The sequence below is a fragment of the Scophthalmus maximus genome, chromosome 9, assembly GCF_022379125.1.
Source record: "Scophthalmus maximus strain ysfricsl-2021 chromosome 9, ASM2237912v1, whole genome shotgun sequence".
Classification (NCBI taxonomy): Eukaryota; Metazoa; Chordata; class Actinopteri; order Pleuronectiformes; family Scophthalmidae; genus Scophthalmus; species Scophthalmus maximus.
Window position 1 is genome coordinate 14482610 of NC_061523.1, and position 18842 is coordinate 14501451.

The 18842-nt window shown below is 40.9% G+C and overlaps 1 protein-coding gene across 2 annotated transcripts in view; it reads right to left on the reverse strand.

The window, feature by feature from the left end:
• pcdh11 (protocadherin 11) overlaps window positions 1-18842 on the reverse strand; it is a 123171-nt gene that overhangs the window by 95554 nt on the left and 8775 nt on the right. Inside the window, exons 3-4 of one of the 2 annotated variants that reach the window (XM_035650319.2) lie at window positions 11567-14074; window positions 5029-7065 (exon numbers count right to left, since the gene is read on the reverse strand). In XM_035650319.2, the coding sequence (XP_035506212.1) occupies window positions 6982-7065; window positions 11567-14074 (2592 nt within the window). In that variant the 3' untranslated portion in view covers window positions 5029-6981. Of the gene's footprint in view, window positions 1-5028; window positions 7066-11566; window positions 14075-18842 lie in introns of those variants that run through there. The other variant, XM_035650317.2, reaches the window with a different exon arrangement.

Below are 18842 nucleotides of genomic sequence, written 5' to 3' on the forward strand. Positions count from 1 at the left end.
GCAGTGAATGTAGTTGTAATTACAACATATAACGTTCCTAGGTCTCACACAAATTGCTCTGAACGTAATCAGATATTCACGGTTCCTACAAATGCTTGTTTCAGATTATTTTCTATGTTTTCAAGAATTCACTTTGAACTCTTGTGCTTGTCACCGGATGAAGTGAAAGCGCACAAAGAAAATCAATATGTTATTGTGTATGTGTGGATTAACTTTTCACTGGGTGCATGTTTGAGCGGGAGGCATTTGGGGCCTCTTTGTGTTTGTGCCCCAGATTGAGCCCGACAGCCATGTACAATTTCTTGTAACAGAACACACAGCTGCACACAGAAAGAAGGGGACGGATCAAATGCTTCGGTTTTAGAAGCTCTTTCGAACGTGCAAACCTTTCCACAGCCATCCAACTCATGCCATGCGAAACTCTAATTAGTCAATGGGCTGATCTCATTAAGCAAAAGCTTTTGTTGCAGGTGTCCAGTCCAAGCTGAGAAGATTGCCAGAGGCCTAAGGTTAGCGAGGTGGGTTTAGGGAACAAATCTAAACGTCTTAATGGCTTATGCGCAGTCATGCTTAGACACTGCATGTTATCAGAGGTATTGCTTTGCCACGGTTACTAAAAAGACAAAACACTGCAATCCGTCGTTACCTTGAAATGATAAGAATTGAAAATATGGCAAAATAAAGTGTGTTGTAATTTATTCAATTGTAATATCCAGTAGTGACAATGCCACGTGGAAATGAACAACTGATTCTTCTCTGTGTCTCTATTTGTCACTTCACGACTAGGAGCGAAGGGTCTTGCCTCTATCTATAGTCGAAAGTGATCAGAACACTGACTGTTCACAGCCGAAGTGTTACAATTACCCTGGAGTAGATTTACGGGTTCCATTTCCGGGTTCCTTGTGGGTGTGTGTCATGACATTGAGGAACAGGGAGTTTCAAACACATGTACTTACAACATGAAGATATCACTCATGGGATGTCTCCTCACAGCTGGATTTAGTTTGTCCACTGTGCCAGAACACGGGGGCGTTAGAAATGCAGCGATTAGTGCAGTGTCCAGTTAATTTTAACAGGGTTTTTCAATGGGACTTATCTGGAATTAAGAGTCGACATCTACTTTAAATCGCTTTCTTTACGCATTCGTCTGGGGATACTGTCAGGATAGAAAAAGGCAATTGTCTGCGCTCTCCCGATTATCCCCTGCAAAAGCCCATAATCTGGCTGAAAGTACTTAAAGAGTCAAGCAGCAAAATAAACAACATTGATTATCATCCCAGTGTTCTTTTTTTTTTTCCAAAGTGGACCCTGCAGAGAGGGAGCAAGTTGGAGGCTAAGGTTGCGCCTTCCCCCGTCAGCGCCATCTGCTTGGGCAAATGTTAAGGCAGGCTAAATACCCCCTGAGTACTCTGTTCAAACCAGATTATCAGCTATTCTAAGAAGGCGAACGTACATCTTATCATCCCCAATCTCTTTTACAAAAGCAAATCAAGAATTCTGTACGAGGATTACCAGGATTAAGGAGGACACAGACATGGCTCTCCTTGGCAAATGTCTTAAATTGTTGCCTGGCTACCTTCGGCTTGCAAACATGCAACAACTGCACCCTGTCATGACATTGTCCTTAACACAAGTTAATTTGCTTCGGCTAACACAGCACTTCCAGGAATAACTGTTCTTGTGATCTCATGCAGCTATGGCTAGAAAAGCGGTTGTGTTGAAATGCATTAAATTGTGACTGTTGGAAACTCAACTTGTTTACGCCAACAGCTGCGTTATAGTTCAGAGAATGAACCTGTGCTTTACACAACGGTGACAACATCACATTGTGTTGAACAGTGACCCACAGTGGGACGTGGCTCGTCTTGAAAATTGCATTTATTAGCCGGAGCAGAATGATAGATTGCTGGTCAGGTTTTCCACTGTATGCTTGAAAGAGGTGAGGGACGCATTTCAATGCAAACAATGGCTGCACCTTAGTAGCAGATGTCCACAGAATGCAGATGCACCACCAGTGACCTGCTAGGTCAAAATAAAAAAAGAAAGAAAGAAAAAAAGAAAAATTTGATTTTGCCTTTTCTTTACTGCATTTGTCTTCAAGGGGATTAGTGTTAAATCTACATGGACAAAACTAAGGTCGGAACCTCCTGATTACTCCAGAGAGGGGCGGGGAGGGGGCTAGTGTCATCAAAAGAATAAGTGTAAAACTTGACTTATCCCTTTTGTGACAACTGGAGTAACACACATTCAACAAAACAATCATGCACTAACAAAAACCACGCCAAAGCAGCCACAGCTTCATCTGCAAGCGTTTTTGTGCGATTGAGGGCATTACTAATCCTGCATGAGCAATCACTGTGGATTTCTCTACCTGAGATATTCTAAGCAAGACAGAGGCCCACTAACTCTTGCAGGCACACCAACGAACCAAATGGCTCTTTGCACACTATCAGCAACTACTGCTTTAGATCACACTTTTAACAAGGAACAAACAATTGTACAAGCAATCGATGTTCCTCAGATCCCCGCTCCGCAGTCACACCTCGTTTAATCAACAGAATTGTTTTCAATGAAAACAATCTCCGGGCTGTAGAGCTACTCAGTGTCTCAGAAAGAACCACTCGGCGGGCTTCCACACTGATTTGATTGTTGCGCACACAAAGGTAGCTAGACCACCGCGGCTATGGAGGATGATTGAATTATTCAGTTTGGCAGAGATTTGGCAGCAATTGTGTGGAGTGTTGCCTTGAGTGGAGGGCAACAGAAAGGCAGCATCTTCTTGTTTCCTGCACCACTGCACAGCACATGCATAAATAGCCGCTGCATAAACAGTCAGTATGGCTTCAGGACAACTTCACATCATAAACTGAACACGCTGCTTGGCTAATTGACTTGCACCTCCCCATTGACACTCTTAACATTAAACGCCTTAGTTCAATCACTTGTAATATTTCTACATTTAAAAATGGAGGCATGTTTTTTTTTTTGTGAAAGTAAAATAATGTAAAATAAAAGTTCCATATCTTAGGCATATTTTAATATCATCACCACGGGCATACAGATATGGTACAAAAAATGTAATGGGAAGCTAAAAAATGCATTTTAAAAAATTTAATATTTCAATAGCTAATCTGTGATTTTATTCTTGAATAACAAACATGTTCTAGTTTTATGTTACATTTATCAGAGGGAATAAAATTATGAAAGGGGAGCAGTAGCACTGATTGCACTGATCGCATGCTCAAGGTTATGGAAAGTCACTGTCCAGCCACTTTTTTTTTCTAGAATGGTGAACTTTATGTGGTTTCTGACTCATCTTAGTACGGATTTTGGACCTGATAACGGCAGCACATCCAAAGGTTTTATATTACAGGAAACTGCATGCTCTACTGAAGAACCCTCTAGGCATTCTACGGATCATGAGATGAAGAAACTGAAAAAAAGAGAAAAAAATACAATTAATGAAGACCATATGGATAGCCTCACCACCGCAGCTAAAATGAATTGCTGCCCGTGTGTCTGCCTAAGCTCACGTGCGTGGGTCTGTACATTTCTCTATCTGCAGACGCATCATTGCATTATCAAACTTACTACATGTAACTAGCTTCCGGGCCTGTTAGTTGAAACTGATACTGCATCCTCATGAATCATGAGACAATATGTCGACAAAGAAAGAAAGGAAATGTCCCCTCAGTGACATATTGTAATACAACCATGGGACAACCTTTAAAAGTCATTTTATAGATGATAAAAATCACAGGAAATGCACTTAATGTGAGCCGACCAAAATCACAAGCGCCTGCTGGGACCCACCACAACTGCACATCTCTATGGAAACAGAGTCGCAATAATGAAGACATACTAAAGACATTTTCTGGTATAAACCAGACCAGCATCATGCTTCCACTAAATCCTTTTCCCTTCCTCCCATCCCTTCTTTGCCTTTGCACTGCTAAGCAGAGAGAAAAAAAAGGAAATCCATTTATCACCTACTCTATCTTCATGTCCAATTTTTTTATTTATTATCATTATTTATTATTGTATGGCTCATTTAAGACCATTACATTTCTTAATTATGCATAACATGAAAAATCAAACCATGATTTATCTATCTCAAAGAGATACAACTACCTTATGATCTACCCAGGCTCTCTGTTTTTAAGTAGGGACGGGGCATTTAGTTTACATTTATCTATTTATAGAAAGCTGACATTTATGCACTCACTATATAAGACTGCTCTACTTGTGAACTATTTTTTCAAATCACCAAGGACACTTTCCCCGAGGGAACTGATTAGCTCTTTCTCAGTTTTAAAATATGAAGTATCTTTGATAAACAATTAAACATTTTCTGTTGTCTCTGCTCTGGCTTTGTTTTAAGCCTTTCAAGTCTGTATTTTTGGATCAAATCCACATAAACACTGCATAACAATGTTAGAGCAGCGGTTATTGCACCTTCTCGCATCAATCTTCCCCTCAGATGTGTAACACCCTGTGTGTGTGCACTACTGTACATCATAATAGCAGGGTTATTGTTATCAAATGATCATTATCGGCTCTCATGGAGTAAGGGGGGGGGGGGGGTTGCGTTGTTCCAAAAAAAGCTTCCGTCCTGCTGTTTTATGTCGGCGCACTTCAAAGGATATGCTCCAAACAAATTTCCATAACTTTTTATCTGTAATCTGTTCCTAATGAGCAATGTAAATTCAAACCATTTCTTCATTTCCTTTGCCTAGTCAATTGGTGAATTGTTGCCAAATGTAGAAGAGAAGGAGTCCTGCTGTGACTGCAATGATGGTGTCCAACCCTACACAGCCTCACATACTACAGGCCACAGCTTGTTTGACCTATACTGTGTGCTACTAGTTATCTGTATGTAAGAAAAACAAATTGTCATTCTACAACATGTGTGTTGCCACATTTTTGTCTTGCTGTTCTCGCCAAGCAGTTACAGTATCATGTGCAGCAAACTGATTCAGACTAACATTGACAGCTCAAAATAATGAATAAGAAGAGTCATCAAAAATATTCAATACAATGCAAAAGACTTTAATAAATTTCAGAAGCGCACACATACATAAACAAAACATTTACAGTTGTCTCCACACTGGCAAATCAAAGTCAATTACAAGGATCATGTAAGGTGCATATTGTAATTCACATTGAATAAAAGTGAGGGTGTCTGTCTCTTACAAGGACAAAAGCTTTACCCATGTATCAGTATTTTTTTTTTCTTTTCCCCAAGATCAGGCAAATCTAATCATTACAGTGCTAGGATGCTATGTACTGTATATTTAATACCGTGGCCCCTACGCAGTATTTAATACATTTGATACCATAATTACATTAATATACCTTCTTCAATAATAACAACCTGTCTCACAAAGAGAGGCAACATACATAAAATTAAAAGCTTTAAAAGAGACATAGTCTGTAGAAACATGACAAATTGAGACTGGAACAGAATAAAACAAAAGAAGTCTTCTGATCTGTGCAGTAATTGTGTTTAAATACAGTTTAAATAGTCTCTCACAAGAGGGGGAACAGCCCTGGTCCAGTCCATCAAATTGACTATGTCCATTTTAATGACTCTAATTCTATGGTTATATGTATGTACTGCAGATGCCTGTTACCTATCAAAGCAACTGTTAGCTTACCAGTTAACAAGACTATAGGACAAAAACGCTGCTAACCCTTCAAGCCAGTTACTGGTGCATACTGTAGAAATGAATTTAGTAAGGAATAACTGAAACCAAAATGATTCTACTGGTGTAGAAACAGCAAGAAAAGAAATAAGAAGTAGTAATTTTTGTCAAATGTTAACTTATTGCTTTTTTTTTTTGAAGCCTGGATTACCTTTTCATTTTGGTGTTCAATGTTCTTCTCATCAGAAAGTTCCTTTTGTCAGTGTAAATAAGTGCACACAGTCGAGTCACATTTGCTTAAGCCCACCAACCCACATTAAAGACTGCCTAAGGATTATTACTACTCTTTTTCACCATCTGGAGTCATTTTAATATGGATCTTACAGGTTAAATCACTTCCGACTTAGGAATTGAAGGCGACACACAAAAGGTTAGGCTTAGTGCTCTTCAAATCTGCCCTACATAAACAGCTTTTGATTATAACCCCAGGAGTTAGTCCCATGTGATTGTGGCTTAGCTCAAAGTATTAAACTTGTCCTACCAGTGTGATAACAGCACGGCGATCAGTAGCACAGTCGTAAAGCACTAAAAATGTGGTCGTATTGTGGGGCCATGCATATTTCTGTAACATTAGCCACACTCGTCACTAACAGTGCCACAAGTGGCCCTAAAACATTGGCACAGAAAGAGGCGAAAGTTGACAGAAAAGGTACACTGTACTAATGTAAGCCTACAGGTTGAAGACCTTGCAGCATTAATACATTAAAAGTCAGCAGTTCCATGAGCAAGCCCAGAAAGAGCGACGTCAAATGATACAAAAGTCAGAAAGTAAGAAAATAAAAATGGCCACCTGGCAGTTTTGAAAAAAAGCCAAAGGAATTGAATAAATAAATATAAACACCATCAACTCTGTGATAGATATACATACATACATATAAACATACTTTACAGATCTATTGACTGTATTTGACACCTAATTTACAGAGTGGGTGCTGGAGTGGGACATTTTTCGAGGTGGGTTCAGAGCATACAGCATCATCCTCACTGACACAGGTAAGTAATAGCATAGGACTCAAAGCGGTTCAAACTTCCAACAGATTCACAGGAGGACCATTGTCAAGTTTCAGGCAGGCAACATGAAGCGTCTCTCTCTTTTTCTGAGATTTTTTTTCCTCCCTTCAAGTTCATCTTTTCTCTCGATTGTATGAAGAGGTGCGGTTTGAGGCTGCAGAGACAGTAAAGTACTTGTTTCACCTCTTCAGTTCTCGCCTTCCTTCTTTCCTCCCCTCTGCCCTCTCTCTCTTTTCTCTCTTTTTCTCTCTTTAGGTAGTGGGAGCTAGAGATTGATTTTAATCCTGTGGGAGCGAGCTGTACCTGTGCCACAGAGTGTGCCATAGTGTGGTGGTTTCAGTGCCGTGTCCTGAAATATAGAGAGACAGACAGATATAGGGAGATTGTAGTTACAATATCATCAAGCTCTGAGCAGCTTAAGCTTCAGCCTTATCAGTGCGAGGCTACCTTGAACACTGAATACAAAATATCTGAAGAGGGTGCAGAAGATTAAAATTAAAATAAAATAAATAATAAAAACATTCTTCAAGGCACTGCTGGCAATCACGTCATTATCTTGTCAGGTTTCCTTGAAGAATGCTATTGGTGTCACAAGTTTGTGCATTTTTCCTGTACTTATCAGAGCATGCAATCTTGTCCAATTATCACACCAAATTTGTATTTTTTTTGTCTCCCACCACACTAGTGCAACACTGTTTGTTTGACCTTAAAAAGGCATTTGGATCAATTTAGGCCCACTCTTTCTTTCGGGCCCATGCCAGTGGGTCCTCTGATATGTACAGAATATGATGTATTGCTGTCCCTCAGAAAGTTATCAACACATCTGCCGGTATCTGTCTCAGGAACAATCTGACCTAGCAGAGCATACATTAGCAAGGCACAGTAATATCAGATGCAATGGCTCAACGGAAAACAGCGATAATAAAATAAGGAACAATGATATTAAAATAAAGTTGCTAGGATTTAAAAATGGCATTCGATTTGATTAACAAGCTTAGTTAGCCATTGTAGCTTCTCCCCCTGGCTATGCACCAGCTATGAGTCAGCACAAGCACTTTGTCATCAGACCATGGGTGGCTAGTGTGAAAGCCCCATGCCTCTACCCACACAAATAAATGACGATATGCAAAAATTTCGCTCACTGCTGCCCTCGTTATCCCACGCATTTATATTATGATCATTTTTATAAAGATAATACCGTAAATAAGGTAAAATAACAACACTTACGGTCTAAGGGGTATTTGATCAAACTGTAACTGTATGCCTCCGTGATAATACAAAAAACACTAACAGCAGTTCCTCCAATACTGAGTCATAGGAGGTTAGCTTCGTTAAGCAGCGACCCTTTGTGCTCCATGGCTCCAGAATTATGGGCCAAACAAAATAATGTATTAGCCTTTTTAATCCTTGCATATTCATGGGGATGTCTGAGATCACTCAAGCAGGATGATACTCATTTGATCTGCCTCTGCTAAAACACATACTCTCACAAGAGCTCCTCATCACTGGAGGCAGATTGACCTCTAATATCATGGGGTAGGGGTTAAAAGAAAATGATGAGATGCGTAAAAAAAACTGAGAAGAGAAGGGCATGGAGGGAGTGAGTGGAGGGAGGAGGTTTACATTTGCAAATATGGCTCGTGCTGTATAATGAAGCCATATGGTGGCACACATCTGTAGTCTCCGAAGAATATTTACAAGCTTTACTCTTTATCAGCTACATCTGTAGAGTCACTGAAAAAAAATGTTCTGTGACCTTCAGCCATAATCATCTCCTTGTGTGCGCTCTTCCCATTATTATTCCACGGGTGGGCTTTTTGTCTTTGCTTTTTTCTCAACTGATTTACTTATGTGGGAGGGTGTGGGGCAATTACAGATCACTGTAAAGGCACTAAAGCACTGTCTGTCACTTTGAGGAACAAAAAGGAAAACACGGCACCTACCTATAATCTTTTCTTTTGGACTCCTGGTATTAGGGTTTAGGCTCAAGAGAGTCTGAATAGCTGGCAATGACAGGCTAAATGCGGCTTTCGTTTTAACAGCCACACTTGACATGATCTCTACAAACTCCAGAGTGCTCAAATATTCTCTTTTTTATGTTGTCAGATAAAAGCAACAATCAATTGTTCTGCCTTATACTTTGAAAATAGATTTTAAGGATTCTGGTGAAATCAAGCAGAGATGAGATTAGAAATGGGCCTCAACAAAGGGGCCCGTTTATAATCTGCAGATCAACTATCGTCACATCACTTTGGATCATGAGAACATGACTTACCCAAGGATAGTACGTGACATCGCTGATAATCTTAAAGGACGACTGCCTTTTTTCTACTTTCTTATCAGCCTCATTCGAAACCTAATTACAGTGATTTTAATCATACTGTATTACGAGTGATTAACCCTTTAATGCATTTAATTAACCTTTGCAGCCACCAACTCTCAGCAGGCAAAGTTTCATGCTATTTTTTCCATGACACATGCTTTAAATAAGCACACTTAAAACTAGTGGGAAATCTAATGTCTAAAGTGGGAGGCATCACTTGTCAATTGCTCAGGGAGAGAGAAGATTTCGATTTATTATCAACTGAACATCATTGAAGATATGGTTGGAGCGTAGAACCAATGAGGACAGATTTTCTTGATAATATTCAAATGCTGGAAGTGTGTGACACGAACATATGAGAAGATTAGACATGTTAAACCTGGCCTTGCTCCAAGAAATGAATAAATATACATAAAAATCAGATACAAGCCTGATAATGCAAAACATAAGATCGGGGACGATGTTTACTTATCATATATTCATTGATTTGAAAAGGTTTGCTCGAAAATACATCATTCTGACTAGCAACATAAGTGAAAATCTATTTGAATTCTTGATGCATATAATTTATGACAGATAATAATTCAGAATTGTAGAATGCTGACTGAATAAAGCTGCATATTCCAGGGCAGTCTCTACCAGCAAGAGGGGAAAATCATTCTGACAACACGTCAATGTGTCGTAGAAACACATTATGAAATAAATCTTTGGTACCAAAGACATGTAGTAGGCTTATGTATAAAGTACCGTGGAAGAACATGGCTTTTAACCATTTCAAATAAAAGGTGCATGAAGGGAATGAATATCAACTCTGTGTGGGTGTCTTCATAAATTATCCACAATCACAATACTACATGGGATTGACAGTAATTTACCAAAACTAGAGGAATATCTTACTAGATGTCATGCAGAAGTGTACCGGGAGCAAAAAGGCAGAAGTGAAGCAACGATCTGAAAACTGAGTGCAATATGAGGCTACACGCAAACAAAAGCGAGTACCTCATCATACAAAACCAATTATTGATGCAATATCATGAAATTGACCCAGAATCAGATGAATGGCAGTTGTGATAATTATGATCAAAAGAGTGACAAAAATGAAAGCCAGTGCAACCAAGCAATAACCAAACTCCCCCAAATGAAAACAAAAAAAGGGGGAAAAAAAGGGAAATTGTTGCAAAAGGCAGAAAAAGTCAACTGGATTCTTGACACTGAGTGAAAACTATGGCAGAACATATATCAGTGTGATAAATTGCTATTCTGTGTGCCGACTAGTCAGCCATGATTAAATGCATTGTGCTGGTGATATCAACATATACATACTCTGTCATGCATTAGGGATACAAAAATTACATTCCTCTATGTCTTCCCTAACACACACAAACTACAAACCTTTGTTGTGATGTCATTGCATCCGCTCCTATGTGAGCTAATTCTCAGAATGTAAAGAATGTGTATCTACATGTGTCGTTTATAACAATAATTGGAGTCATTAAAGTGGGGCATTTATCGGCTAAATGCAACGTCGCCCTGGCAGGCTTTTTTATGGACTACTGCTCCCTTGGTGTTTAAGTATATTGGTCTCAAGGCTCTGCATCACCTTGATCCCAGTGACCCCTCCCCCGCCCAAAGCAGTACTCAGTCTTCCCCATGGTGCTCTGCTCTGGCTGTCAGCACTGTGCAAGGCCACCTCTCCTTACCTCTGATTTACATTTATTTCCCTCGCCAGCTTTTTATTTATTGGGGCACTTCGCGTTTGGCACATATCTCTTAGGGAATCATAAGCCCTTTGCTGTACCTTGGCATTCACATGAGCTTCTCTCCCTCAAAGCCTCACAGGCACGTGGCGACAAGTTAATATGGTGACAGGAGCTACAAAAAGTAAAATTATTTCATTAAAGTGTTTTAAAATGTCAAATGCAGTTTTTGCTGTTGTTAGTTTGTTTGATTTGTGCTATAATCTGCACATTTTTTGCCTAAATGTACACCCACTGAAGTGAGCAGCCCATGTCAGTCTGGGCGCCATATTTGTTTTTTTCATGGCTCGTTTAATGTGTCAGTCAAATATATTAGCACACAGCTCCATTCGCTCTTGACCTCAAATACATCAGAAGAGAGTTCAAACTTTGCCATTTATCCCAGGCTCTCCTAAATCAAGGTACATGGCCACCAACCACTCATCCTGAAGTTTAGAGTAGCTAGCCATCATAAATGCACTGCAATTAAGGTTGCACGTAAAGGACGGTGAACACGTAGATGAATGAAAATCAGTACAGTGAAAGGTCTTGTCTCTTAATTGTGACAAATTTTGTTCCTTTCTGTCATTCTTTCATTTTGTTGCAAGTATTGAACACACTGACTTTTAAGTGCAAATGACATTCATGTAGACATGGTCATGGTCTGTATGGGAAAATGCCCTGGCTTCATGCTGCCACCCTCCCCCTTTCACATCACCTACCATGGGACAGCAAGGGAAGTGTGAGTGGGGACTAGTGTGGGTGGGTTTAAAAAGGAAGTCATGAATTACCTGTCGAGTGGTGATTTGCCCCGCAGTCTTGAATCCCCCCTGACAGCTGCACTCTGAGACACTGTATGGGTCGGAGCTAGTCGATGAGCACTTGGAGAGCGAGTCACAGCCCACCACGAATGTGTTGTCCAAGGGGAGTTCCTGGATCACATGGTGTTTCTTTGGGGCCACTGGAGTCTCCGGTTTGATTTGAAATGTAGGTTGAGGGGACGCTGACTTGTAATGCTTGGCTAAATCTGGGCTGTCTGGTTTGAAGGTGGTGGGCGTCGTAGCCCAATTGTACTTCCCCATGGTTTGCTCCTCTAGCTCCACAGGGAGATCCAGTGTACCATTAACATGCTCATGGGTAGGGTCATCAGGCTTGGATTCATCTATGGTCACAAAGTTCAGGAGGAGGCTCTTGGGGGATCGCTTCTTTCTCTTCTTCTTCTTCTTGATCTGACGGTTCTCTTGGTTGGGCGACACCCACTCACCACTCTGCTTGCCCTTCTGCACCACTTTGTGTCTGGGTGTCTGCCGGCAGCGCACCAACGCGGTCACAAATATCACCAAGATAACAGTCATGGTTCCTGCTATGATGGCTATGACAACAATCACATATCCATTGGCTTGAGGTGTTACCTCACTGTCTCCTATGTTACGGTCCAAGGGTGTCTCCATACTTTTTCTCAGCTGCTCTTGAATAAAGGTAGCATTTGACACAGTGTCATTGACAAACAAGTGAATAAGTGCTATGGCATTTAATGATGCAGGTTGGCCTAGATCTTTCACCTTGACTACAAGCCTATGCAGCCCCTGATCAGCTGCCACTATTTTCTCCTGTAGTGTTATGTTACCCGTTGTTTTGTCGATGGCAAAGAGACCTCTAGGAGAGACCCGAGATGTGATGATGATGCTGCTGATAATACTGTACTGCAGCTCAGCATTCATACCTGTGTCATTGTCAATGGCAAACACTCTGGTGACCACAGCACCAGGGGTGGTGGTGGTTCGCACTAGGTCATACGAGTAATTCGATGATGGGATGACAAACACAGGGCGATTGTCATTTACGTCGACAACATTGATAGTGACCTTGGCATAGGAGGAACTTGGGGGATGCCCTCCATCAACTGCCTTGACCATAAATGTGTAGGAGCTTTGCTGCTCCCTATCAAAGGTGATATTGGGTCTGATCACACCAGTTTGAGGGTCGATGATGAAATTATCTTTCCCATTCAAAATCGACAGGGTTATAACAGCATTATCTCCAGCATCTGCATCCGTCACTGTGATTAAGCCCACAGTTCCATAGAGAGGCAGGTTCTCAGGCACATAGAAGTTGTATTCAGGGTGTGTGAAAGCTGGGCTGTTGTCATTAAGGTCCTGGACAATTAGCCTGACAGTGACATTGCTCTGTAGGGATGTGGAGCCATTGTCCCTCGCTATGACAGTGAATGAGTACCTTTCCTGCTTCTCTCTGTCCAGTCGTTTGCCAACAGAAAGGATTCCTGACCGTCTGTCTACGTTAAACCCATCAGGTGCATCCGGGCCAAGAGTATAAATAATCTCAGCATTATGTCCACTGTCTGCATCAGTGGCACTTATTTTTATTAACTGTGTAGAGGGGTCATTGTTCTCCGGTATGGAAAGTTGGATTTCTGGCTGGGGGAAAATGGGTGCATTGTCATTCTCATCCTTGATTTTAATTAAAACCATAGCTGAAGTGTTCAAAGGAGGCGTCCCCCTATCCGAAGCCACTATCTTAATTGCATATTCTCGCGTCGTCTCATAATCTAGGGGGGCAGCTGTCTCTAGTAAAAACTGATCATTAAAGACAGGCTTCAACCGGAATGGAACATCATGGTCAGTGTAGCAAGCTACTTTGCCATAGAGATCTGCATCCTTGTCAGTAACCGTAATTAGGGCTATTTTGGTGTTGAGAGGAGCATTCTCAGACAATAGAACAGTCCCATTAACCAGGTTGATAATGTAGCGAGTGTCTATGGAGGGAACATTGTCATTAACGTCTGTTACATTGACAGTCACTGTGGCTCTGGAGGGGGTGGAGCTCCCATCGCTGGCCAGGACGATGAGTTTATGGACAGGAGTTACCTCCCTGTCCAGCGGCTGCTTCACAGTTATCAGTCCTGTAGAGCTGTCAATGGCAAAATGACGTTTGGTCGAGGCAGAGATCTGGTTGCTGAAGGCAAAGTGGATCTGTGCATTAGAACCCAGGTCTGCATCCGTGGCATGAAGCTGAGAAACTGATGTTCCCATTGGGGCATTCTCTGGTACTGTGACCTCCAGCTCACTGTCTTTGAAGACAGGACGATTGTCATTGACATCAGAAATGGTGACTTGGAGAATGGCAGTGCTTGACTTTGGAGGGTTGCCACCGTCTTCCACCTTTATTTTCATGACAAAGGTGTCCTTCTGCTCTCGATCCAGGTTCTGCTGTACGATAAGCTGTGGCCACTTGTCACCTTCGGGAGTCTCAATGATGTCCAAGCCAAACTCGCTGACACTCTGCAAAGACAAAACACATTTTCACTTAAATTGATTGACACACATTTTTTTTTTTTAACAACAAACTCATGATCATTGTAAGAAATTTAGCTCAGTTATTTTTTTCTGAGTTTTTCATCATATTCCCATGGTTTAAAGATAGTGTCATAAGCTGTGCAAACAGTAAAGCTTTCTCTATAAACAGACTGAAATATCAATTCCATAAGATCACATTTTCTCCAAGGTAATAACAAAGGAAGGTACAGTGATAGATTCTGGGTTCTTTGTCATGTTTTTGTTCTTTCGGCTTTTTCTAAAACAGCCTGTTCAGACATTTCCTTTAGCAACTCGGGTTCATTTGTAATCATTCTTTAGTTCAGGCTGTTAGGCAGTGATCAATGTCAAAAGCAAATTAAACAACCCAGGACATTCTTATCCAAGGCAGCTGTTTCTTGGCTTTGCTATGCTCACCTCAGCAGGGTACCCATGAATCAAAAATTCTTGTCATTAGTTTTTTTCAATGTTTAAATGGCTTACATACACCAAACAACACACAGAAAACACCAAATATCATTAAATTAGTTATTTTTAAAATCCCCCAAATAACTATATATTGGGATTCATTTGCTTCTTTCGCCTCCCAATCAGAATTAGTTTGCCTTCACTAAAGTAAAAGTTCACTCTTACATACTCACTTCCTTCCTTTCTTGCATCAAGTTAGAATAGAGCAGGCAGCTTTGTAACATTTCAACTTCATTATGGGAGCGAGAGAGAGAGATAGCTGGAGACTGAGACACACCAATAAGCTCCCATTTATATACACAGCAAGGCCAGATCACCACAGATTAAGAGAAGGAGAGTGAAAAATCCTGCCTATTAGAAGGCTTTTGCTCATGAAAGGCTAAATCTAGGCAAAAGTAAAGCTGGAGGAAAATGAAAACAAATGCATACGTAATCCCGATGAGAAACCAGAGGAACTGGCAGTTGCTGTTATGAGTAATTGCCTTCCACGCAAAAAACTAGCACTAATATTTACAATTTGTGATTGGAGTATGGCATGGATCCATACAAGTTTTCAAATTAGAAGAGAAGGGATGTAAATGAAGGAAGAGAGGGAGAGAGACAAGTGGCAGAAACAGAGAGAACGAGAGAGTAGGGGAGGAAATAAGAAGAAGATCAAGCCCATGAATGAGCTGCATGCACATTATGAAACAAAGAAGCCCTTTGAAGCTCTTTCAGTCAGAAGCAGTTTCATGGTAAAACAAGAAAAAGGATCCTATTTAAAGCGATAAGCTTCATGCTGCACATAATGTTGGAAAAGATTACTCTGTCTAGGCACAGCTATCAAATGAGATTAAGATATATACATTATCCATGTTCAAGGCAGGAACATTTCAACCAAATTGTGAGCACAAGAGTCCTCAGTAGGTTTCAAAATCTAGAACTGTCCTTGTGCCAACATAGTGTTGTAGCCGACAGAAGGAAACGTGCAGCTGCAGCATGTAAATTATTGTGTACTCTGAAAAATTGTTTGCCGAGGGAATGTTGTCAACGTGTCAGTGATTGACAGAACTACTTAAAACAGCCAACACTGCAGCAATGATCTTTCAGACCTCATTTTGTGATCTTTCTGGCAAGCATAAGTCATATATAGGGATAAGCAGGCATGGCGTATACAACTATGTGTTGAAATGTAGAGAAAAGGCCTCATGGGTGAACTGTGCTGGATCTTTATGCTCTATGCCAAACGATCTCTACCATAACTGAAAGGTGCAAGAAAACATTCTGGGGGATCTATTGCTAAGCACTACTCCATCTGCAAAGAGCTCCTCAATCCTCAGTTGTTTGAATAGTTCACAGATTCAGCCCAGTAGCTGAGTGTCTGAACACTGATATTTGGTAAAGCCTGATGTTAATAGTAGGATGTTGAGTTAGGATGTGTCCAAGGGAATGCTGCACAATGATTTATGAGCCAGCATTTCTTCCATGTCTTTTTCTTGGTTTCACACAATTTTACAACTGACAAGACAGCGCTCAGCGCATTTCAATAAGTTGAAGAGAGCTATCTCTCAGGCTGTGCATCCTCCTGAATGCAAAATTGGTCTGGTGGATTGTGATAAAATCTAGGGCAGGCTAAGAAAAGGCCAAATACTAGCATGAATCACCCACTGGAGACCCCAAGGCTGAGCAAGAAGGACAAAGTTCTCTAAACAGCAAAGTGTGAGTATTATACCACTCCTCACTTTTTAACTACACATATACTGTACAGGTATGTGTCCTCTTGAACTTGAGGACTCACCATTCATTTCACATTACAGGGCCAAAGGTCTGCTCAGTGGTTGAAGTGAGAACAAGCCACTGTACGTGGGATGTGTATGGTACACAATCTAATCAGAGTGGGATAATTCAAATGAAAATGACTGAGGGACACTGACAGAAGCAGAGGTGGCATACGACAAGGGAATGATGATTCTCGAGCCTATTCTGCAGACATTACCTCAGATTATCAGTGGATGCATCTTTCAGTCAAGTTGATGACCTTATTAAAACTCAGAGGAGACTGAGATTGGGCTGTGAATATAGCAGGAAGACTATAGTCACGATGGTGCCCGTGGATGGGGCTAACTGTGGACGGCTATTCATCACAAGCTATAGCAGCTCTTTATAATGCTGATAGAAACTCACCCTCTCCCTGTCTCTCACTCTTTTTCCTCCCTATTTTTTTTTCTCTCCATCCCTCTTTCACTTTTGCCCCTGGCCACAATCTCATGCATAGAATTAAGACACACGAAGCTGGGAATTGTTTGTCTACTATTTTGTCAACTCCTAGAAGAGGATAATGTGTCAAAATAGGATGCTAATGAAAACTGGAAATGCTTGACAGGGAGCTCTCTGCCCAAAAAACCCTATTCACTGCCGGTAGGCAACATCCAATTCATTAAACAAAATTTCTGTGGTACTTGGGAACGGAGCTTGAATAAATTTTGAATCTTTAGATGCAAAATTAGAATCAGTTTATGAACAAACTTATTCAAGCTCAGACTTTGAGTGCAAAAGAAAAGACCACTTAATCCACTCAAAACATTTCAGGTATATTTCAGATGGACCGAGTTTATTGCAAAATATAATATTATACCAGAGGGAAAACCTAGGTAGACGACAAAAGTTTAAGTCCAAGAGCCCTCCAGACTGCCCAACCAAAAATAAGACATCCATTTCATCAGTGAGGCATAGCCAGGCCAGTAGCATTACACTGTTCTACACAAAATAACAAGATGTCCACTTGAAATGTGTCTGAAGATGTTGAAATAGTTTAGATTGCTATAGTGTGTGATACTGTAAACTTATACATCAATGGGGGAAATAAAGGTGGCCCAAATTTGTCAACATCCAAAATCTTATGTAAAAACCAATGACACATGCCCCTGAGATATCCTGTGAATATGTAAAGTGATCAGATCTGCTTTCATGGTGGGGGGGGGCCTCCTCCGTCCATGCATGTGATTGCTTTCTCTGACCTTGACCATTTCTTAGGCGCCTTCTCTGCAGTTCAGATGACGTAACACATCACTGCACAGCACTCATGGCAGAGTTTCACTCGAGGTGTAATTAGCAACCATTACATGTGGAGCACTGTGCAGGATGAAATTACCTGTTTTCTATCTTAGCGTTAGAAGAGGAGAGAGTTGTACAAAATGCGGCTACCATGGTTCTTTTATTTGTTCTGTATGTTGACAACTCGGGCATGCTACCTATGGACCATTGAGTATGGCTCACCGTGCTACACAGTGGTAGCAATTTCAGCACTGTGTACCCTGCGTAACACAAGAAAACTGGGCAAACTATCATGTCAGGGAGCTTCTGAGACAAATCTCACAGGACCATACAAAGATAGTCTAAGGGTGGCTTAACGGCCAAGAGTTATTCTAGGAAGTGCTTGCACATTCCCTCCCCACTAAACCCTTGGCTTTCTACTGCATTTCTGAAATAACAGACACCTAAGGTTGAAAATGTTGCTGGTTCCTTCCTGTTTCTCCCTGTGTTTTACTCATATGGTACCTGGAACACAAGGAAATGAATCTTGAGTACAATTAGAATATAATGAGAAGAAGTGAATCAGAGACACAGTGCCAAAGATGCTCAATGAGGAATGTCCTGCAAAAGATAATACAACCACAGCCTTGGCAAGGGTTTTAGGAAGCTGAATATTGTGAAAAGGGCAGGAAAAATGATTGCAGATGATCATCGTAATGAGCAGAACATTTGGTTGGTGATTTTCCAGGCATGAACAATTCACGACATTGGCCTTGGTAGCGGGGAGACTTAAAAATGCAAATCAGTATTCAAGGCAGACAGCAACGATTCTGCTCATTCCAACTCCATGTTAACTTCATCTGAGAATTTAAGATGGACTTGTCATCTCTGTCTCTCACCACACTCTCAATTCCAGTAACCTTTCTTTATTTATTATGTTTAGGATTTCCTCCAGAGTGCTTGCATCTCCCTCTTAAATTACACTTCATTTGTAAGGGCTTGTGTCAACTCTAATTCTCGTCTATCCACAGAGCATAGAGTGTTGTCTAGACTATAAATGAAGAATGCATGATATTATCCTACATTTCTGGGTTCAGGGCTGACTCCATTAGGTAACAGAGAATATTACACTGCAGTCTAATAGTTCATCAATTACACGATGAAGAGAAGTGTTTCCTAGTTCAGCTTGAGACACCTATTAGCATAACATAGTGCATTCCTTCTCTTTTGCTTTAATCTACAATGTTCAGCACAT